This window comes from Haplochromis burtoni, unplaced genomic scaffold, assembly GCF_018398535.1.
Source record: "Haplochromis burtoni strain Fernald_Lab_line unplaced genomic scaffold, NCSU_Asbu1 Contig_169, whole genome shotgun sequence".
NCBI lineage: Eukaryota > Metazoa > Chordata > Actinopteri > Cichliformes > Cichlidae > Haplochromis > Haplochromis burtoni.
The window spans coordinates 492,554-514,985 of record NW_024582530.1 but is presented as its reverse complement, the minus strand read 5'-3'; the positions used below and the strand labels follow the sequence as shown (position 1 = coordinate 514,985).

Below are 22,432 nucleotides of genomic sequence, written 5' to 3'. Positions count from 1 at the left end.
GGAGTGTGTACAGAAGAGTGCAGAATGTTGTCATTGTGTTTCAGTTCCCAAGCTTCTTGATGAACTCGGAGCTTTAACCTCAGTTAGTACCCGTTAATGAGCAGTACTCACTGTGTGAAGAGCTCCAGAAGTGGCTGCTTCCCTCTGCTCTTTGCAAGACATGCTGGAGCTGAACCCTGAGTGTTCGTCCTTCGCAATGCCTCCTTCCCTGCGGGCTGCTGCAGGAGGAATGTTGGTGCCGTCTTCAGACCATGACTGGCTGCGAGCTGCAGCAGGCTGGAGGGCTGCTGGTGCTCACACACAGCTGGAGAAGAAGAAACGAGAGAAAATGTGACGGTTGGATTCAACTGAAAACAGAACAGCTCCTGGTGGACAGAGAAGAATAGAGTAAGGGTGGCTGTAGCTCAGAAGTTAGAGCACGTCATCTGCTAATTGGAAGGTTGGTGGTTTGATTCCTGGCTGCTCCAATCTGCATCCCAAATATCAGCCTGCGTGTCAAAGTTGGGCAACATACTAACAACCTAAAGTTGTTCCATGAACATCTGTGAATGTTAGAAAGCACTCATATAGAAACACGTGCTTGGGTGAATGAGGCATTTTGTATAAAACGCTTTGAGTGCTCTGATAGAAATGCACCATATAAGAGCCGGCCCATTTACCACTAACTCTGTATCTTTAAGAGACGTGTGTGTGATGAAATGTCTGAAAACAACAAGCAGAAATAGTTAAAAGGAAATGTATGTGGGTCATGTAGCAGTGCTTAGAGCATCAGGGGGGCTGCCAAACAGCAGCAGAAACAGACTTGCCTCATATTTAGTGGACCTAAAAGGCTTCATGAAATGTTTAAAGCTTCAGTGGGCAGAAAAGTACAAACACTAAACCAATGCTGACTTAGACCGTAGTGAAGATTATAACAGCAATTTGGTGCTGACTGGAAGTCACGCAGCAGGACACGGCGCTCCGCTCAACAGTGACGTTCAGTGTAAACAAGGAGAACAACGGTGCTTTTGTCTCCATTCATTCAAACTTTCATTATTAAAGCTACAAAATCATCCAACGAACCATCTGACGTTAGAGAAATCTCACTGTTAATGGCAAAGTTGAAGTATTTCGGTAGGAAAACCTGATTAACGCATCCAAGATAATTCACGCACATTCATCATGTGTAACAAGCTTGGAGCACGCAGGTGGAATTCATTGTGCACGCGCTGCACGACTGTCATGAAGTGAGTTGGGTGATTCTGAAGAGTCCTTAGTGAGCTGTGTGTGACGTTTGAGGACCACTGCTGGTGCTGTAAGACAGAAAAACCTGCTAGCTCTGCTTGTGTTTACTGTTATAAACAGAGACTTTTCCTTCTGGCAGAGTGACACGCAGACTGACTGAACACGACTCAAACCTCTGTTTGCATTCTCCTCAGCCTGCTCTGGTGACCTTTTATAGAAACACGTCTAAACGTTTAGCTTTATTATCCAAGTGGCCTCCAACTAGGCCTTCACTGCAGTCCCTGAGTCCCTCTGGACAGTGTGTGTGCTGCTGGTATTTGGATTATTTTAATGTAATTATCTATTAAATAATATAGTTTCAAGTGCAGTTAATTGTGCTAACAGACCATATGAAAAGGCTGTGCTTCAGTTTTGGTGGATGTTAGCAGTTATCTGTGATGCATTCATACAGCCCATGAATGCAGCTCATTAAAATCTCCATCCTCTTATCGCAGTATGGAGACTTCTGGCCACAAAATTAAGATGATACCAGCTCAAGTTTTTAAAAAGCTAACTTCACAAACCCATGACTGCGGCTACTCTACGTCCATATCTTCTTCATAGGTTACCAATGAGCTGTGGGTGCAGATTACAGCCACAGGACTTCTGTGAAGTTGCACAGCACTGGGTGTGAGCCACCAACCACAATGGCACCTGCACACCACCACAGGGAGACATTCTGTCCAGCTGGGAGGAGAGGACAGGCAGACAAAGATTATGCTGCAGGGATTACATACCCCTTATAATCTGGAAGCACATGCGCTCCCCATGGAGAGGAAGTAGCTTGTGGGTGGGACACCTGGTCTTCTTTGGTTAAGTGCTATGTTGGTGCATACTGAGATAAAACCCCTGTGCTAAAGGATGTATGAGGATCACAAGGTTCAGCTTCCTCAGACCGCCGTGGCTGCTAATCAAACGTGTGTAGTGCATGTCTGCAGGTGGAACCAGATAAACCTTCATAATATTCTGCTAAACATTCTGAAGCCGGGACGCTGTGTTGTGGGTTCTGGCTCGGCACCTTGGTGAATACAAAAAAATTAAATAGCAAACCTTTAAAATTACACAATATGCAAATGCCATCTGAGCTGGAAAAATCCGTCACCGTCTGAGAACTGGAAGAAGACTGACCCTGCAGGGGCAGCCTGTACCTGTCTGTTCTCAACCTCTTCCAGGTGAGGCTGACTCTCACTGCAGTAGTTTGCACAGAAATCATGCTCACTCACCAGGGCAGCTGCTCCAAAATGAAGCGACATCCATCCGTGTGTCGGGTCTGGTCGTGTCCGTCACTGTGACCGTTCCCTTCTGCACATCTGTGTGTGTGCTGCAGGGTGCTTGTGGTGCAGTCCTGCGGTGAGACTGGCTGACATGCTTCAGGGCCAGGCTCTCAGCTTCCTCTGGACTCTACCACACAAACAGAGGCACACTGCTGAGCACTTCTTCAAAACTCTCAATTTCTGAGTTTCCTTCTAAATACCAGCAGCTTCAGGACCCCTCTGTCTCTTCTCACTCACCTGCTCCCGGTTCAATAGGAATGCTTCTGTGTGCTGCACACCACACACTGCAGTCATCATTCAGATACACTCCTACAGGCTCTTTGTCAAACCTGTCAACTGTCAACTCAAGTACATCTGCTCACATCTGCCTGTTTCCTCACAGGGATGTGTGTCACACAGCTTTCTGCTGCCTAATCATCATTCTTAAACAGGATGAACAAAAAAACATCACCCTCCATTGTGGAAACTGCAAACATGACCTGCAGCACACACTCATCACACACATGTCACAAAGGTGCCCTATGCTCTCAAACTGTGGTACCTATATTATTTTATAATATATATATTTTAAGAAATCCTTAACCATAAGATCCCTGAAACTGAATTTGTACTAGGTTTTATCTTGCTTGAGAAACAAAGTATGTTTGTTTTTACACCAGCCAATAGGGTACAGGTTTACTAGCATAGCCTCCTGACATCTGACCCACATTAAACTCATGGACTGAACACACACCCACAACCACCTACGCACACACAATGGACAAAAACAAACAAACAACTGTACCCTCATACACACAATAATAACATGGACTGAACCACCACTCACAACCACTTGCACTTTATATAGCCTCTGTACATTCTGTACAATACGATAATTATAATTCTACAACTGTTTACAACTGTTTATAACTTGCATAGTTCATATTTCTGTATAGTTTTCATATTTATATCCTGTTCATAGCCTGTACAAAGCTTGTACACCCACTACAGCCTGTACATACTTATAGTTATAGCATATTCATAACATACCTTCATACCGTGTACATTGTAACATACCCATAATAGACCCATATTTTGTACCCTCATACCTATAACAGACCCATTTCTGTAATATATCTATATATCTATATTACTGCTAATATATATTTTGTAATATATCTATATTATGGCTAAAGTACTTTCTGGATGGATGCAAACTCTGATCTGTCTCAGTCTCAGTGCACACAGTCTGAGAACTGAGTTGTTAATAATGTCCCTTGATGGAGGTTTCAGTCAGGTATACTTGTAGTTGTGGGTGGCAGTCATTAATAAGTAATAATCATATTAGAAATAAAACTGGCTCATGTGTACGTCAGGATTGTAAACAGGCCTGCTGCCTCACAGTGCTGACTGCTTTCTTCAACATATGAAGACGTCTGCCGCTCTCTGTTGTCAGGCACGTACAATCCAAACTTTAACACTCTTGTGCTCATATTGGAAGTGATCAGTTGCTGCAATAGTCTCACATCATTTCCATCCATCCCACCAGACACATGACATCATGACAGGGCTGAACCAAAGGAGCTCTTTAATGCTGTTACCTGTATAAAGGAGAAGGTCTGCTGCGAGTGTGTGTCCACTGATCCATCAGGGCGAGCCAAACACAGTGTCACCAAGACCTGTTCACACACATTATGGCCTACACACACACACACACACACACACACACACACACACACACACACACACACACACACAGTCAGTTTCTGGCAGGTGATCTACATGCAGAGAACCTGATACGTGATGTGTGCTAATGTGTGATCTATGGGTGGAGTTGTCAGCAGCACATCAACAAAACCATCAAAATTATCACTCACTCACCAACAAGTTATCTACCTCAGTTCATCCATAAGACAATTAAAGAGTAAACAAATTCACTAAAGCATGAAGTATGAAGAACTCAGTACAGGAGTCTGCACTGTGAGTCTGTACAGATGGTCCCAGGCTCCAGATCCCAACCTAACGGAGCTCAAGTCTGGATTAGTGGAACCAACACAGGACTGCTTCAGTGGACGGTGAAAGCAGGAGGGCTCTGTAGCAGCTCCACTCATGTGAACACACATACTTTCATCCACCTGCAAAACTTCTGCACTCTCTGTTCTGGTATTTCAAAAATCCACTCAACCAGCCGCGCGAGTGTGAGTGTGTGCATGTGCATGCATGTGTACATGTGTGTGTGTTATACCTGGACACATGGCCTGCAGTGTGACATGACTCACTCGCAGTGTACTGCTCACGTGCCTTTGTGTAGACCCAGAGAAAATCAGGTAAAAGTCTGCTTCCTTCTCTTCGTCCTCATCAAGCTGCACTGTCAGCACACAGTCTCCCTGACAGAAAACAGTGTCACAAACATGGCATCGGCGATTGACTGCAGCAATGCTCACAGATTGCTGAGAGTCAGCAAACACTACCTCACATCAGCTACTCTATCACAGATGATAGATGGAAAAACAGACCTATAAGTTTGGAAAACGCCTGTATGGCTGAAGCTAGATGATGTTTTCAAATGGTATGGCCCCTGTGCTTCACAAAAGGAACCTCACTCGAAACAGAAATGATGGCATGTGACAGATCTGGGTCTGTGCCATCTGCTGACTGTTTGGTAGTGAAGTGTGTTAGCATATTTGCTAATCAGCTGGCTAGCTGGTGTTTAAAGTGCATTTGCCACACCAGGCAAGTTTAATAAGACATTCTAGCTCCTTTACAGCTCATTATGATGCCTTATAAAAACAACAGATACTTACATAAAGCAGAGCTTCCCGTGGATTCAGTTTCATGGTGTCAGACACTAGAAGAAGAGGCAAAGCAGAGATGTAACATTCACAGTGCCAGAGGAAATACACCAGGAAGTATACCAGATCTGCAACATGAAAGGTCTGAAACAGCTGAAGAGAAAAACAGTTATCTTCTCATGAAAATGACATGCTAGGATGTGTTCGCTGACAAACTGTATTTTCATCATCGTCCACACATTACATACATGCTTGATGAAGCTGTCTGCAAAGACTGTAACATCTTGCCACCCTCTTACACACTGCTGCAGTTTTTTCAGGGATGTCCCAACTGAAACTCTGAACCAACACAGCACATAAAGGTACTTGCATTTAGTTTTTTTATATTCAGAGGCCAAGATCAAGGCAACACAGAGGAAAGTTGCTATATCCTGCATGCCAGTGAACAAGACATCTACTCACTGATCCACACCATGAGGATCATAACATTGGAATGTCATTCAGACTGGAGAAATGTATCGGTAGCAAAGGGAGGGAAGGTAATCAGACTGTACTACCAGAAGGCAAAACCACAGACACTGAGACAATCCAGCACGTAACAGCAGGGTGCAAGATGCCAGGAGGGCAGGGCATACATGGAATGCCATAACCAAGGCCGGTAGAGTATACAGAAACATCCGTGCCGAGTAAGCCCTGGAAGTCAAAATGGGTGGTTGGGAATGACCGAACTAAGATTCTGTGAGACTTCCAGTTACAAACAGACAAACTGGTGATGGTTTACATTTTAGTCTAATCTAAACAAAGTTTAACACACACTGACACACTTCCACGTCCTTTCCTTCAAGTAAACCATGCTGTATGTTCTGTAATAGTGAGATGTTTGCTCAGCCTAACCTGATAAGAGGGTTATGTTCGTTTTTCCAGACGCAAACATTAAATAAGCAGTGGATTCCTAGGAAGTGGAGCATGTGCGATATGTTCTTTCTGTGTGTGCGGAAAAAAGATTTTTCTACTTCAGCGTATTATCTTATCTGTTTGAAAAGAAAAACACTTCTTAGCTGTGAATGTTTTGTCTTTGGTTTTTAATATGAGATTTTAGAGTGCTTCATACGCTTCACTATTAGCAGTAGCTGAATTGCTAGAATGAGCAGCAGTTTGAATGTCAGACTACAGGAGTGGCACTGTGACGGCAGCACCATAGTCTGGCACAGTCTGGCACTGTGCAGCAGCTGTGGAGACGTGCAGGTGGACACAGTGTCGCTCAGCACATGGCAAGAACTTGTTGCAGCTTTAACTTGACAATGTAGCAGCATGACTCACTTACTGTTCAAACCACACTTATTACTGACAAGTGACAGAGACACAAAGCTGCATTCAGCTCTCGTGCATGCACTGATTTGGTCAGCCCTTTCACAGACAGGAAGCAGGAAATCAGAACGAAACAGGGGAATCCTTACACACCCAAAGGACAAGACTATTTCTCTCAGACACACAAACTCACAGACACACAGTCTTTGTATAACAGAGCTTTTTAGAGCCTCTCATTCATGAACTGGTGGGAGGTTTTATCATTACGTCAGGTACTTAACCAAGCTGTAAAGAATCCTGCTGACTGCTCTGTAGCCAAGACAGAAATCTGACATTTTGTCTGTTTAGCAAGGAGTCTTTTTCTCATTGGCTGGCCACAAACGCCAAGCTCTGTTTAACTCTGTCCTTGCCCAACGTCTGAGAGTTGCAGTGAAGCTGTAACATAAAGGAGGACATCAGCAACGCACACTCGCAGCTCTGCTGCATTTTTACATTCGATATTCAGTCTTGCTTGCAGCGATTAATGAGCTCTCACATTCCTGAGCTGAAGAGTTCTGCCCTGAGGCTGATTCATGCTTTCCACTCATGCCACTAGACTCTGGTACCTTAGTGGCAGAGTTCTCCTTTGCTGAACATGAACATCTTTAAAGTCACTTTTAAACTGTTACTCAAGAAATAAATGACAGCTGTCTGTGCTTTCTATATAAAAACAGCGAGTATTTCTTTAGCATGACAATTTGTGTGTCAATTAGAGACTTCATCCAGGTTAGTGGGTAAAGAGGCTCGCTCAGTAGAGACTTCTAAGTGGCTAAACCGGATCTTCTTGTCTTTCTGCCTGCAAAGATAATCCTCACCCTCCCATGGATGGATGTATGCGTCGTGTGAATGTGTGTATAAATCTGTGTGTGCCTGCTCACACCCCCCATCCCACAGCAGGGGCTCATTAGACATCAATCTGTTCACTGATTCTGCTCTGCAGCTGTCCAAGTACAGACTAGCAGCTTTAATTCAAAGGGTTTAACAAAGAACCGAATCAACTCTTTAGAAATTATGGCCATTTTTACAGTCTCCCACTTCCAGAGGCTCAAAAGTAAGTGAGCAGTTGATGACAAACTGATTCATGACCCATAAAAGATCTGGAGTCAGTTCTAAGTGTTGAACTTGCATTTGCCATCTGTTCACTGAAACTCGCAGAATGATGGAGAGGAAATGTATGAAGAAAGAAGATTATGATCTGAAGCATCCACATGATCTGTCAGCATGGTGGAGGGAGCATTATGGTATGGGCATGTACGGCTGCCAGTGGAAGCGGGTCACTGGTGTTTGTTGATGATGCGACTCCTGATAGAAGCAGCAGGATGAATTGTGAAGTGTACAGGGCAGCACTCTGCTCACATTTAGACTAATGCTGCAACACTGAGCAGAAAGAGGTTCACAGTTATCACCACAGATGATAACGATCCAAAACAAACTGCAAAAGCAACCCAAGAGAGACTATAATATATCATTTAAAGAAAAAAAGGGTAGACAAATCAGGTAATCTGTGTGTTCTCTGGTTTCTAGTAAAGCTGACCACATTTAAAAATCTGCACATTTCTGGATTTCATAAAGTCTCTTTGGTCGGGTAGACTGACACAGAGAACTTTTTCCCTTTTGGTGGCTCGGGCTTTAGTAACTATTATTTCGTCTGTGTCTATTAATAAGTGTGGACATTAACTTTAATAGAAAAGTCATAATGTCTGCGTTCATATCTCTTGGTAAATATGGAGGTCTAACACTTTTTCGGTTTGAGATTGTGTTGGGTGAGGGTCAGAGGGCAACAGTGGGCTGTAGAAGGTTAAATACACTGTGCAGGTTTAGAATTAAGAGTTAAGTGTTGTTCATTCGATTTCCTTTTTACACCTATTAGTATATTGGATCCAACTATGGACAGGTCACAGCAAAATCAGTCAAACAACAGATGAAGAAATTTACAGGCTTGTTAGATATGTGCAAGAAAAAAATGAATAAAAGGAAAAAGCATGTTAAAATGGAATACTGAAAATAGGGGGAAAGCTGCTCCTTTGCCAAATAATAGCTTACCAGTGGACTAAACCTCATGGGGAGAAGTTTTAAATCCAATATGTTCCTCCTTTGACTTCTTTGAGTTAGCACAAGACTCCCCAGATTGAAGAAGCTCTCCACAGGCACACTCGAGGGTATTGCTGTGTTTCATGGAAAGAGTCTATCCTGAAAAAGTTCGGGATCCTCAAATATTCAATAACTTCAGTGTCTGAGTGAAAGGAAGCAGTATCCTGCTCTTCAAATACAAATAAGTCATTTTCAGTGACGCTGCAGGCCGAAGTCTGTCACTAAAGCGCTGCATCTTACTGCTCACTGTGGGACAAATGATGACAGTCAGCACTTTAGTGCTTCTCTTCTTTTACAATGTGGTTTTCGTCTCGATCGCGGACAACATAGGTTACAGTGGAGTAGACATTACACTGACAAGTATCCCATATCAGTGACATTCACATCCAAAAACTGACTGCTGTCTACTCCACTGTAGACAGCAGTCAGTTTTTGGATGTGAATGTCACTGATATGGGATACTTGTCAGTGTACTTGATTACTAAAATAACCCACAGCTGCAGTTTTATATAAATGGTTGTAATTTGTCATGGATTTTTTTAGGATTCTTCTGCTTCAGTGTTAAAAGCCTTAATAAGTCCCAACCTTAACAAATGGCAGGCTCCATACGGTCAAATTGTGTCCCCATCTAATCGTTCAGCTATAGCACATGCTGATGAGCGAGTTATCTGTTGTTACACAGTGTTCTGTGACCATGGCAGACAGATTAACTATACTCTATAAATATTCTAGGCTTACAGACTGCATACAGACTGCTGCCCTGTGCTGCTGTTCGACGCCTTTGCAAGAGAAAATAAAAAAAAAAACAGTTTCTGTGCTGTGTGCACCTCAATTCATTTCATATTTCCACAACGACCTTGGTGTCACCTACGGGATCCTATGACTGACTGGCATCTGGGGTCTGAGATGGACATAGACTGATTATCCCTGAAAAGTGCTAAGACCAACAACACTGGGATTTTCATCAGAAGACCACATTGTCTTCAAGGGTGAGAGATCCGAAGAAATTGTTATAATTTTGAAAAAAGAAAATTAGGAAATTGATTGTTTCTCTGTGTTCACACCTGGTGTAGAGTTCATTACAGGGCCGAGTAAACCCAGGGAGCTCAGCAGAACAACTTTAAATGACTTTCAAAAGGAGAAAGTAACCGAGGACCTGGTCGTCCTCGCTGTATTGACTGCTCCATCATATAATAGTGGAAAACGGTTTAGATTTATAGCCTATAGACAAAACGAAGGAAGATTCAGCATGAGGAAGCTAAATCAGCTGGAAGAGAAAGCAGATCTTAGAATACAAGAGGTAAAATGGTAAACGAACTGGTTCTTAAATAGTGGTTTTCTACTCTACCTGAGCATTCAAAGCTCTTTATACAACAAGCCTCTTAAACACACTTAAAGCCATTCAAACAAGCACTTTTCCCCCTAAGCTTAGGTACTTTCATTCTAATATTCAAACTCCAATGGAGCACAAGTTGAGGTTAGTATCTTGCCCAAGGTTATTTGGCATGCACACTGGAGCAGGCAGGGATTGAACCACCAACCTTCTAATTAGTAGATGAGCAGCGCCCTACAGTACGAAGCTCGTTCAACATATCCAGGGTATCTTTCACTTATCTTAACACTGGCGATCAGGCTAAACGGTCATACAAAGCTGGTTATCAAATCACTAAGCTAACCCAGGGTTAACTACTACCTACTACAGCAATGTTATCAAATGGCGACAAAAAAATATCAAAAGGTTATAAAAATATACCAGTAAAATGCACAACTTCGGAGAAGTGAATGAAGCTTCGGAGCAGCTTAAGTCACCATTGTGATTTACTCCAGTAAGAAGTCAACCACCTTTGTAGTACAAAAAACCCAGGGTTAACCCTAAAACTCCAGCAAAGAAATAAAATTATTTTACTGAAAATCCCAAACCCCCTGGAAGCATTAAATGTGTGAAAGTATGAGTGAGAATGCAGGGACAGAAAGGAAGCTAAAAAAGGATAAGGGTAAAACAGATAACTCGTCTCTAGAGTTATCTTGATTGTATCCTTTCTTAGAAGTGTCATGGACTGCTATGTTCAAGGCAGAAATAGGACTCCAATGCAAACTGAGGGTTTAAATACACAAAAGGACATTAGGAAGGAGTGGAGACACCAGAGGAACAACACAGAGCTAAACTAAATCTAACTAATGAGATAAGGAGATGAAAATCTCAACACAACACACTTGACACAAGCAACTATCTGTGGTGAAGTGTGGTTTGTGGTTCAGCTGCAGGGGAGAGATGAAGCAGTGGGTTCAGGGTGTGGTGTCAGGGAGGCTGACCAGAACAGCTGATTTCCATTATCTTATCATGCCTCCCCTATATAGGTTGGATACCGAGAGCTGATGGGAGAGGTGTGTATGGTGTTGGATTGAACGGAAGTATGGCAGCTGGAAAGCTGTACGAGAAGACTGAGCAAAAATCCAAAGTAAATAAACATACACGTACCTTGTAAAGTTGTGTGCGTCGGGTCCTTTGTCACACTTTTAAAATAAAACAGGAAGTAACTAACACTAAGACCAGGACTAAGACATACAAACTTGACGGAGCAAAACCTGACGTAACGATCCTCTTTTCTACCAAGACTAGCGACTGGAACATGGCATGTCACCTCTCTGGGTAGGAATGAGCCTCAGCTAGTGCATTAGGTTTAGAGGTACCGGGTAGATATAGTCAGGCTCACCTCAGTGCACAGTTTGGGCTCTGAAACCAGTCTCCCGGAGAAGAGCTGGACTCTGGTTCAGTTTGGAGTTGCCCTTGGTGAGAGGCAGCAGGCTGGGGCTCCATTAGTCAAACTCGGATACAGAAGGAACAATGCGGTTTTCCGCCCGGTCGCAGAACACTTGAACAGCTCTTTACTCTCTCAAGGATACTTGAGGGTGCATGGGAGTTTGCCCAACCAGTATACATGTGTTTTGTGGACTTGGAGAACTCGATCCTTAAACAACCACTGCAAGAGCTTGGTCTGCATAACTGGCAATAAGTCGGACTCATTCCCTGTTTGTGTTGGACTCCACCAGGGCAGCCCTTTGTCACCATTTCTGTTCGCAATTTGACCATCGTGCTAAAGCAAGAGCTGAGCGTAAAAGCAAAACTGTAGATTTACCGGCTGATCTATGTCCCTACCCTCACCTATGGTCACGAGCTTTGGGTAGTGGTCAAAAGAACAAGATCGCAGATACAAGCGGCGGAAATTAGCTTTCTCCAAAGGGTAGCTGGCTTCTCCCTTAGAGATTGGGTGGGCCCTCCAGGAGGGGCTCAGAGTAGAGCTGCTACTCCTCCACATCAAAAGGAGCCAGTTGAGGTGGTTTGGGCATCTGATAAGGATGCCTCCTGGGCACCTCCTGAGTGAGGTGTTCCGGGCATGTCCCACCGGGAGGAGGCCCCGGTGCAAACCCCGGACACACTGGAGAAATTATAACTCTTGCCTGGCCTGGGAATGCCTCGGTGTTCCCCTTGGACAAGCTGTACGAGGTGGCAGGGGAGGTCTGTGCTTCTCTGCTTAGCCTGCTGCCTCTGCGACCCAGCCCAGGCTAAGGGGCAGAAAATGGATGGATGGATGGATGGATGGATGGATGGATGGCATGACCTTAAAAAGGCGGTTCATGGTCGAAAACCCTCCAAGGTGGCTGAATAACAACAATTCTGCAAAGATGGGTGGGCCAAAATTCCTCTTAATTACTGGAATTATTACTGCTAGTTTCACTGCTAGTTTTAAGCATTCCAACGTGCATTATGTAAACTGCAGAAAACATACACACACTGCCATTGTATGTCAAACACATAAAGACTGAAAAAACATGCACGCGCACACGCACACGCACACACACACACACACACACACACACTTGGCTCTTGCGACAGAAACAGAGAGAAGGACATGTTTCCACAACTTGTTGTAATTATGTGTTTTAAGACTGAATGCTGACTCCGGCTGTTCTTTCCAAAAATTTATGGTGAGAGCCTACCTCAGCTGGTGGTAAGCTATGTCTGGTATGGCAGGAATGACAGAGTAGCAGAGAGAGAGTGGAAGGAAGAAGTGAGGGGTGCTGTGCTTCACTCCGTCACAGACTTCCTCTGACTGCACAGTGGAGCTGCAAAAGGCTGGGCTCTTATCACAACACACCAGCTCAGCCACAGCCAATCAGCTGCTGTTTCTGGCAAAGCTCAGCCAGCTTTTAACCCACATTTTACAGGCTTTCACCTTGAATAAAATATCAAGGCCAAGATTCTAAGGACCAGAGGTAACAGCAGAGAATGAAAACGAACAGAACACTTTGAGAATTTGGTGTAGAAGATTAATGAAAATCTATTAATTCATTATTAAACTGTATTTGCTGATATCACAACTGCGAGACACACTGCACTTTTGTGCTGTTTTGATTTATCATACATCTCTCAGTAACCTGGTGTGTTTGGAGCAATCAGTGAGGCCAGACTGAAGACATGAGTCGCTAGGTCTATTCATTTCAGGCAGCTGCTGCAGGTAGTGTGGGGTGGTTGTGGTTGTGGTTGTGGTTGTGTTGTGGTGTGGTTGTGTTGTGTTGTGGTGGTGGCAGACTTTGGCCCTTTAGTACCGACTGAGATGTGTTTCAATCCCACAGCCTACCTGAGTATTGCTGCTGATCATGTGCATCCCAATGTATAGTTCCAGCAGAATAATGTGCTACATCTCAAAGCTCAGATCACCTCAAAGAGATATTTGCTGCACTCAAACAGCCTCCACATTTACCAGATCTCAATCCAACAGAGCACCTTTGGGATGTGGTGAAACTGTTACAAATCTGGAGCAGCTGTGTGATGGAATCATTTCAACATTGACCAAAACTCCATCGGAATGTTTCCAGTACACTGTTAGATGAGCCGGTCTAGCTACTGAGCTGCAATGGTGGTGAATCCTCTTACTCACACGCCCCAGTGACTCACTGGTGCACATTTTAGTAAACAGTTTAGTAAACTAAGCCTTGGCCCACATGAAGAGGTGGGCCTAGCATATTTCAGTTGTACACTTGTAGTGTGACCGCTGTCACAACCCAGCACAGATGTCACTTCCTCAGTTACAGCTAACTCTGGAAAAGTAATTTTGTTTAAGTAATGAAATATCTGAGAGAAGAGTGTCACCACTTTTCTAACCACAAAAATACATAAAGTTATTAAAAATGAATCCTTCAATGACAAATTAAGCAGCTAATAGATCTGTTCACTGGAACTCACAACACGAGGTCCATAAAGGGTTGATGTCAGTGCAGAAAGACCAAAAACAACTTACGAGTGACCAACAATCTGTTACATTCTTAAAAAGAAGCAACGCTCCGGGTGGCTCAGGAAAACCAACAGGCCTGGAAGTCAACAAAAACAACTAAAGTTCACAACTGCAGAATTATTTCCTGGGGAAGAAAAGCCCTTACAACATCTAACAAGAGAACTCCTGAGTGAATAAGTGTACAAGAGACGGTTTACAACAAGGTACAAGCCACTGGTTAGACTCAAGAACAGGAAGGCCAGAGTAGACTTTTCCACCTCAGTGCTAGGAAAAAAAAATCAGTGGACAGATGACAGCCAGATTAACTTGTACCAGAATGATGTAAGAGAACAGCATTGACCAGCTCATTATCTGTCATCATCTGTCAAACGTGGTGCAGGAAACCTTATGTTTCCCTGTTGTCATCATGTATGCCTGCCAGTGGAAGCGGGTCACTGGAGTTTACTGATGATGTGACTGCTGACAGAAGGATTAATTATGATTAATTATGAAGTGAACTGTCACCAGAACAACTTACAAAGCTTTTGGTACCAAAACTTTGAAAATGCAACAGTACTTCTTTATTACAGGTTAAAGTTGATGTCAGCAACACATGTCTACAAGTGTTCCAGTCCATCGTTACACTCATTTAGTGGCCAGCCTGCCAGGACACGTCAGGATATTGTTTCTGAGTGTGATGTTACAACAAGGAGAAATATCAGTTTCATCACTTGTCAAAGTGTCTGTCTGTGGATCTCTCAACAACCAACCTTATTTAATCATTTTACCACGTACGGCAACAATATAGGAAATGTCAAGGCTATACTCACTGCAATTGTGCATGTCCTACGAGTCACTGTGCTTTCAACAGCATACTATATATGAAGCTTACCATGCCTGCTTCAAAGCAGCCGCGTGGACATGTTCTGTGCCTGCTGGGGTTTCCTCCGGGTGCCTCGTCACACATTCCAAAGACAAACTGGTGATTCTTTACTGGCCACAGGCCAATATATGAGTATGTCCACAGCTCATCTCAGGGCTGTTGACCTGTCTAAGGTATAGCCCACCCCGTCTCTCAACCTCAGGGTGGGTTGCTGCATAGGAAATTTGATAGATGGTGAAGAGGGGAATATTATGCAATCTTTATATTTTGTTCATCATTCATTCATACTTGTGAACACAAGTCCAGACAGACACAGGAGAACTGGTTAATATATGAACTGACATAGTGCTTTTCTACTCTGAGCACTTTACTAGAAGCCTCATCCCCTCAGTCACACACATCCATACAAGAACTTTTGTTTAACATTCACACACGCACTCACACTGTAGTGGATGCATTAGGGGCAAATCAGGGTTCAGTATCTTGGCATGGATGGAAGCTCCTTTTAAATACTACATAATATATACTCAGTTAAAAGACACTGGAGAGGTCTAAGCTTAACTACTCTTGTTCTTTGCTAATTATAAATTGGAACTACTCAGCAGCTATTTTTAACCGTGTGTATATGCCAGAATATTTTGCAATGACGTACAACATCACATTAGGCAGAGAACTGGACAAATAATTCAGTTTAAAGAGAAGGACGTTACAGCGTGTTTAGCAGATGAGGACATAAAATAAAAAGCACAGACTTTATGACTGTCTGTCAGCAAAGAGCACAAACATGGATGAGAGGTCCGGCTCTGGGACTCCAACTCTTTGACACCATCCACCTGTCAAAGAGGCCACGCCCACTTAATCATGCAGACTTTAAGCCCTTATAACTCCAGGAATGACTAATGTCAGTGTCACAGGTGCCGAGAATATATAGAAAGAATCGCACACAGACCGTGCTGTGAACATGTGCAGACTGTGGTTTTGGGCTCTAACTGACTGTTTCAGTGTCTGGAGCTTTAAATCAACCTGGGACTGCTGCTGCTTCCGCCCTCAGGAACAATGACAGAATGACAGAGAGACGCAGCCAATGGCAGCAGAGTTTTACTACTGCAGACAGCGCTGTGAAAAACTATCGGCCCCTTCCCGATTTCTTAGTTATTTGCATATTTGTCACACTTCCATGTTTCAAATCATCAAACCAATTTCCATATTAGTCAACTAGAACCTGAGTAAACACCAAATGCATTTATTAAATGATTATTCATCAATTTAAAAGCTATCCTGGCCATGTGTGAAAAAGTAATTCCCTAACCGTGATCACTGACAGAGGACTGTGCTCGAGTGTTTGTGGTAACTGGCAGTGACTAACAAAGTGACTGCTGGGTGCATCTCTGGGACTATTGTGACCTACTTTTGTGGAAGTGGACTTCTGGGAGGCGCTCTTGCTGCTGGGGAAGAATAGCAGCAGTAAGATGTTCACAGCTCAAACTTTACACGCTGAGGTTTATGCAAATCTCACAATATGCGAAAATACAAGTGATTTAAAAAATCATCCTTGTACAGTTGTTATGAATCTTTATAAGTCATGAGTTTGGATTTTGTGAAGGCTTACACACCATCCATTACGTCTCTGCTTCACTTTTTATTTTCATGTTAGCACAAACTGGCGTGTCTGGGCAATTCAAGTCAAACTATCCTGACCTCAGATGCAATCACACAGCTGAGCTCTGGCTGCTGTCACTTGCAGGCAATTACTGTTGCAAAGATATTTATACATGTGCCAAATTCCACAGGGGTGACACAGTGGCTTCATTAGGAGCACAGATCAGCCCGCAGAATCATCACTGAAACAACAAGGCTGCACATGGACCGACTTTTTTCCTGAAACTTTGTTAGCTTTGGTAGTGTTGCTTTGGCAGTGTTGTGAACAGCACTAGTATGGTGACATGGCGGGCAGGAGAGCGTGCTTTCAGTGACATCGGCACTCTGATAAGACCACAGAGCAGACGCTTCTGATACCTCTGCCTTTTTCAGCAAAATGAAGCATGAGACAAAAAAGCCAAAAAGAGGATTTTAATGAGAGCTGTTCGTGTATGTGCCTACAGCACAAAGCACCAACCTCTGTCTGTCCTGCTTCGCTATGGGAACAGTTACAATGTAGAGTGAGGGAGCTTCTTTTCAGACTGTTTGTCTCTATTACTGCTGCAGTCACAGCACAACATACAAGCGCTACACAGGACCTCCTGAAAAACATCAGCCGTGCTCCGACAGTGTCGAGTTCACTTTAAAGACGCCTGAGAGGAAACTGTCTGCTCGCTGTGACGTCACAGCATTTTAATAACTTTTGTGTCTGTGCATTTCCTGTGGTCACTGGCACGAATGCATTCCCAATCCTGAACTTGTTTTCTGTCACCACCAGCCTGTGCTGCATTCAGGGGGCATCTGTAGACTGTGTACAGAGAAATGAAACCTGGGTTACACTCTCTTTGGAAACAAACTGAATCAGTCAGTGGGATCAGAAAAGCACAGAAATGGGCAACGCTGTGTTAGACTGCAGTAACAGCTGGGCCTGTGTGGACTGTCTGCACACAGTCATGTACGCCGGCACCTTCTGACATCTCATACAAGCATTTTAATTTCTACTTTTTAATCCATCTGAGAGAACACCGTCACTGGCCATCAACTTGGCTTTTAAGAAATTTTAGCTGCTGCTAACCAGCTAAGGAGCCCGAGAGAAACAAGATAAAAAGATAGAAATGAAGAACAGCCAACATATCAGGGAGTCAGCTGTTTCCATCTCATGTTTTCTTACCGGCTGACCTCAGTATCACCTAGCTGCCTCTCCGCACGGTCTGTCCTCCTGTGGTTGGATGGACTCAAACTCCACTGTCTTGGACTGCAGCTGGAACATTAGTCTGTACTCTGTTCTCTAGTTCCTGTCAGCTTCAAGGTCACACTAACGAGAAAGTAAAGCAAGCAGCGTTCATCTGCATTATGTCTCACACAATCATTTATTTAAGAAAGCACACACTGCACTGCTGTGCATCACAACACCCAGAACAAGTACGACTCAGAACAACAAATACAGCGTTCAGAAGACATGCTAGCAGAGTGAGAGAGCATGACTCAACAGTAAAGCATGCAGCACTGGTTAACCCCACATAGCACGGCTGACTGCTGTGTGACAGAGCCACAGACAGACCGGAGAAACGCAACAGTGTGTGCTTCTGCCTTTTAAAGAGCCTGTAAGATAAAGCTCGAAATAGGAGTGCTTGACAGCCACATGTTCTCAAAGATTTCTGAAACATCCACACAGCACTCCGCCCGTCTGTCAGCATGAAGGAGGCCTGCTCATTTTGCAGATTCCCCGGTTTCCACACTTGATCTGAAACAGACAGACGATCCAGCTGCTCACTAACTGTGTGTGGAAGAGCAGCTAAGACCATGATCAATACGGTCCCTCCGTTAGGCTCTAAAGCAAGAACAGAGAATGTCCAACAGGAGATGTCACTGCTTGGTTCTTCTTCTGTGGTAAACCTCTTAACCCTTATTGGCTCATCAACAGATTCCCTCATCTGCCTTTTCCTAATCATGTTTAATTTGTCTTGATGGAAAAGGTGATGAGTTGAAGGAAAAGTCAAAAGGCAGCGTGAGCCGAATGTGAATTACATAAACACAAGCTCAAACGGTATAAAAGATGGACAGCTTCTTGATCTGAGAAGTGAAGCCAACATGAAAGTGCCTTAAAGCTGGTCAGCAGGGAACAACCTGTAACTAAAGCATGACTTTTGAGCCTACACAACTCTATGTGAAAGCAGCTCTCTAATGAATTCACAGGCTCAATCACACATTTTGGGTCCAAACAAATAACATATTAAATTCACTTTGTAAACTTTTGGTAATCTCAGAAGTCAGAAGTGACACATAAGGTGACAGACGAGCTCACGCAGGAGGCTCTGTGGATCTGTGATGTTTGCAGACGACATAGCTATTTGTAGTGAGAACAGAGAGCAGGTGGAGGAGAGCCTGGAGAGGTGGAGGTATGCTTTATATTGTAAGACAGACCCTACAATCATTGAGATCCACCTTCTAAAGCAAAGTGTACAAGAGAGGTGAAGAAGAGAGTCAAGGCAGGGTGGAGTGAGTGGGAATGAGTGTCATGATTTGTGAGAGACACACTGCAACAAGAAAAGCAACGCTGAGCTGGTTTGAACAAAGGATGCTCAATCTAGAGCTGCCAGGCAGGAGGAAACGAGGAAGAGCTCAGAGTGGATTGATGGATGCAGTGAAGGAGAACTTGCAGAGGTTGCGCTAACAAATGGAGGATGTTACATGGAGCAGGGTGAGATGCAGGCAGATGATGCGCTGTGGCGACCCTCTACCTGGAGCACTGACGCAGTGCCCCACCTTCAGTACATCAGCATGCTTCTCGGGTTAGTCCTCAAAGGAAGAGGGTGTTTTCTACCACTGTTAGAAGTGGTAATTAAATTTTTTTAATTTTCTGCCAAATGAATAGACAGAAATGCGCTGTCTGCAGTGCAGGAACAACTGCTTAATAAAGTGAGTATGAGCGATGGTGGTGATGATCTTTCAACCTCCGGGGTTGGAGCAGGAAAGGCTGGCATGAATGGAAGCATGCCTGTGCTGAGCAAGCAGCTCCACTGCACTGAGAGAGAAAAGCTAACAGCTGGAAAGAGAATGGCCAGATTGCAAAGCTCCCTCCCATCAGGCCTCATACACCCAGAGCATAGCTGTGTGTGTCAGTAATCAGCTCTTCAAAACCTGCATGAACTCTTTCATACCCCGTGTGACATCTGCCCAGCAGACTCCTGTTCCCTCCTCACTCCTCATATATTTTTACTGCACCTTATTTTAAACCTTTTACATTTTCCTAATTATTCTCTAATGGGTTTACTGAGCTCTACCGTACTGTTTTACTTTGTCGTATTATTTGTGTTTTTATAGTAAGTATTCTGTATTTTCAAAGGGCTTTTTCATACCTTACTAAGACGCTTTATGATATTTGCTTTCAGCTTCTCCGGCTTTGGAGAAGCTGAAAGCTGAACTGAAGGCTGGATGACCGAGAACCAAACAGCGCGCACAAACAAACACACACACACACACACACACACCAGGACAAGCGCTTTGTTTGCGGACAGCTGCCCTGCTGTGCGGCTCTGCTTACCTCGCTGCGGTGGTTTGAGGCAGAAATCAGCCTGTTGCTCCCTCACAGAGGCAGACACGGCTCACTGTGCTGAGCGGTTTCCAGGTCCATGAGGACGGAGTCTGTGCTGTAGCGTTTTCATGAACTTCAGCTTCGAGTGAAATCACCGCGGAGACAAACAGCGCTGTGACGCACGGAACTGCTTTACTTTGAAGGGGAGCCTCTTCCTGCTGTACCCCGGGACCCTGCGCAGATTCGTGGATCAGCAATGAGCTGTGACAAGTTGTTCCAGCTCAGTTCAGTGGGCTTGTACACTGAGAACAAGCAGACTGCCCACAGGGGCACACATGCAGGGACTTGTGGCGCTGAGCTCCTCAGACTGACCCCTCGTGGTACACAAACAAGAGTACACCAGAGCACACTGACCGCACAGTGTGCCTTTACCCAGCACAGTAACGTGAACACACACACACAACACACGCTGTACTTAAGGATGGAAAATAAGCAGCAGAGCAAATAATATCGCATTGACTATGGCCGTCAATGTGATATTATTTGCTCTATGGCCGTCAGCTCTTACGGGGACAGTGGCGCAGCTGCCCCTCTGTTGGTCTTCCTTGGTCTCTTGTGTTCTGGGGGCCTCTGGATGTCTGGAGAATTGATCTCCTCCATACCTGCTTCATGCCCTGGAGGACGGGGCTGTGGCCCCCCCACACCCTCTAGCAGATCATTACATGAAGGAACCTTTTAAATACAAGCGCGCTCACGCTCACAGGTGTACACACAGGTGATCACACCCACAAACGACACCCTTTTTGGCTCCTACCTCAAAGCACACTGTGCGCTGTCGATCTTACGTGCAGCTCAATAATGTTTAATATTTAGTATTTACTGTTATATTCCCATAGAGCATTGTGATGTTGTTTATTATAATGCTCTCTTTTTCTTCTGCTTGTTTTCTCTTTTTTCTCTCTCAACAGGTGATCGATATATGTATTTTTTGTCTGCTTATTTTGTTGGTTTTTGTTTTTTGCCCTTTATCCCCATCCCTCTTCTCCGCTGTTATTCTTTCCCTCTTTCTTTCTCCCTTTTCTTTCCCCTAGTCAAGTCTGTCCCGTGTGTAGCAAGTGAAAATAAAATAAAATAAACAATAAAAGCAAAGGTGAATCAAATAGACCATTACAGCAAGGCTGGGATGGTCCATTTGGTAAAGTAAATCCGTTGGGCATCTTTCTTTGTCTTTAGACAATAATTCTGATGGCAAAAAAGCCAAAAAAAACCAAAAAAACATTGACTATGGCCGGGACTTCCAGGCCATACTCACACAAATGTTTCTGTACACTATGCCGGCCACTTGGTTACGGCATTCCATGTATGACCTGCCTGCTAGTATCTTGTACCCTGCTGTTTTGTGTGGATTATCTCAGGGCCAGCTTTGCACAGCCTGCACCTGGGGTATTGTCTGGTGTGGTAGAACCCACCCTCTATGGATCTTGTACTGTATCTGGCGTTTGTACATACTGTGCAGGGGCCTGTCCTTCTATGATGGCTCCCCCTCTTGCTCCTCTTCTTTCTCGGGGTTCTACCACCTGTGGTATTCACTAAGCACACAGTCAGTTGTGGCCATTTTCCTGATGTATTTGTGGATGTTCATTGCCTCATCCTGGACTCACCAGTCCCAGGCCCCCTTCCTTCCGCTTAGCATACAGTCTCAGGATGCTTAACTTGGGGTGAAATCCTTCATGCATGGTGATGAGCTTCCTCGTCTTGATGTCAGTGGCTTCTGTCTTCTCCTTTGGCCAGCTTATTATCCAGGCAGGGCACCTGATCACGGGCAGGGCGTAGGTGTTGATAGCCCTGATCTTGTTTTTCCCATTCAGCTGATTCCACAGCACTTGCCTCACTCTCTGCAGCTATTTGCAGCTTTTCTAGCGGCCTCTTTAAGGTTCCCATTTGCCTAGGATTTCCAGGTACTTGCAGCTGTCCGGTATTACAATCCCCACAGTTCTGACTATCTTCCCTCTCTTTGTTACCGTCCAAACAACACTTCTCCAGTCCGAATGACATTCTGATGTCGTTCTTGTAGATTGTCGTGGTGTGGATTGGTGTGGAGTGGACTGAAGGGGGTTCAGGCTTATGCAGAAAAGCAGTGGGGACAGCGCATCTCCTTTGTAGACCCCACACTCGATAGTGACTTGTGCTACAGGCTTGAAATTGGCCTCTAGTGTTGTTTGCCACATCCCCATTGAGTTCCTGATGAAGGCTCTCAGCATCCTGCTGATCTTGTATAGTTCTAGGTATTCCAGGATTCATGTGTGGGGCATTGAGTCATATACATATATATATATATATATAAAATTACTTATTAC

General features: G+C 44.2%; 1 protein-coding gene across 6 annotated transcripts in view; it reads right to left on the bottom strand.

Moving 5' to 3' along the window:
* LOC102303669 (A-kinase anchor protein 13) overlaps positions 1–20,416 on the bottom strand; it is a 57,870-nt gene extending 37,454 nt beyond the window's left edge. For 5 of the 6 annotated variants that reach the window (XM_014337190.2, XM_042225360.1, XM_042225359.1 and 2 more), the window contains exons 1-6: positions 20,085–20,416; positions 5,321–5,364; positions 4,762–4,903; positions 4,118–4,215; positions 2,487–2,664; positions 112–304 (exon numbers count right to left, since the gene is read on the bottom strand). In XM_014337190.2, coding sequence (XP_014192676.1) covers positions 112–304; positions 2,487–2,664; positions 4,118–4,215; positions 4,762–4,903; positions 5,321–5,353 — 644 coding nt within the window. In that variant the 5' untranslated portion in view covers positions 5,354–5,364; positions 20,085–20,416. Of the gene's footprint in view, positions 1–111; positions 305–2,486; positions 2,665–4,117; positions 4,216–4,761; positions 4,904–5,320; positions 5,365–17,711; positions 17,856–20,084 lie in introns of all 6 variants that reach the window. The other variant, XM_042225357.1, reaches the window with a different exon arrangement.
* Between the last annotated feature and the right edge of the window lie 2,016 nt (positions 20,417–22,432).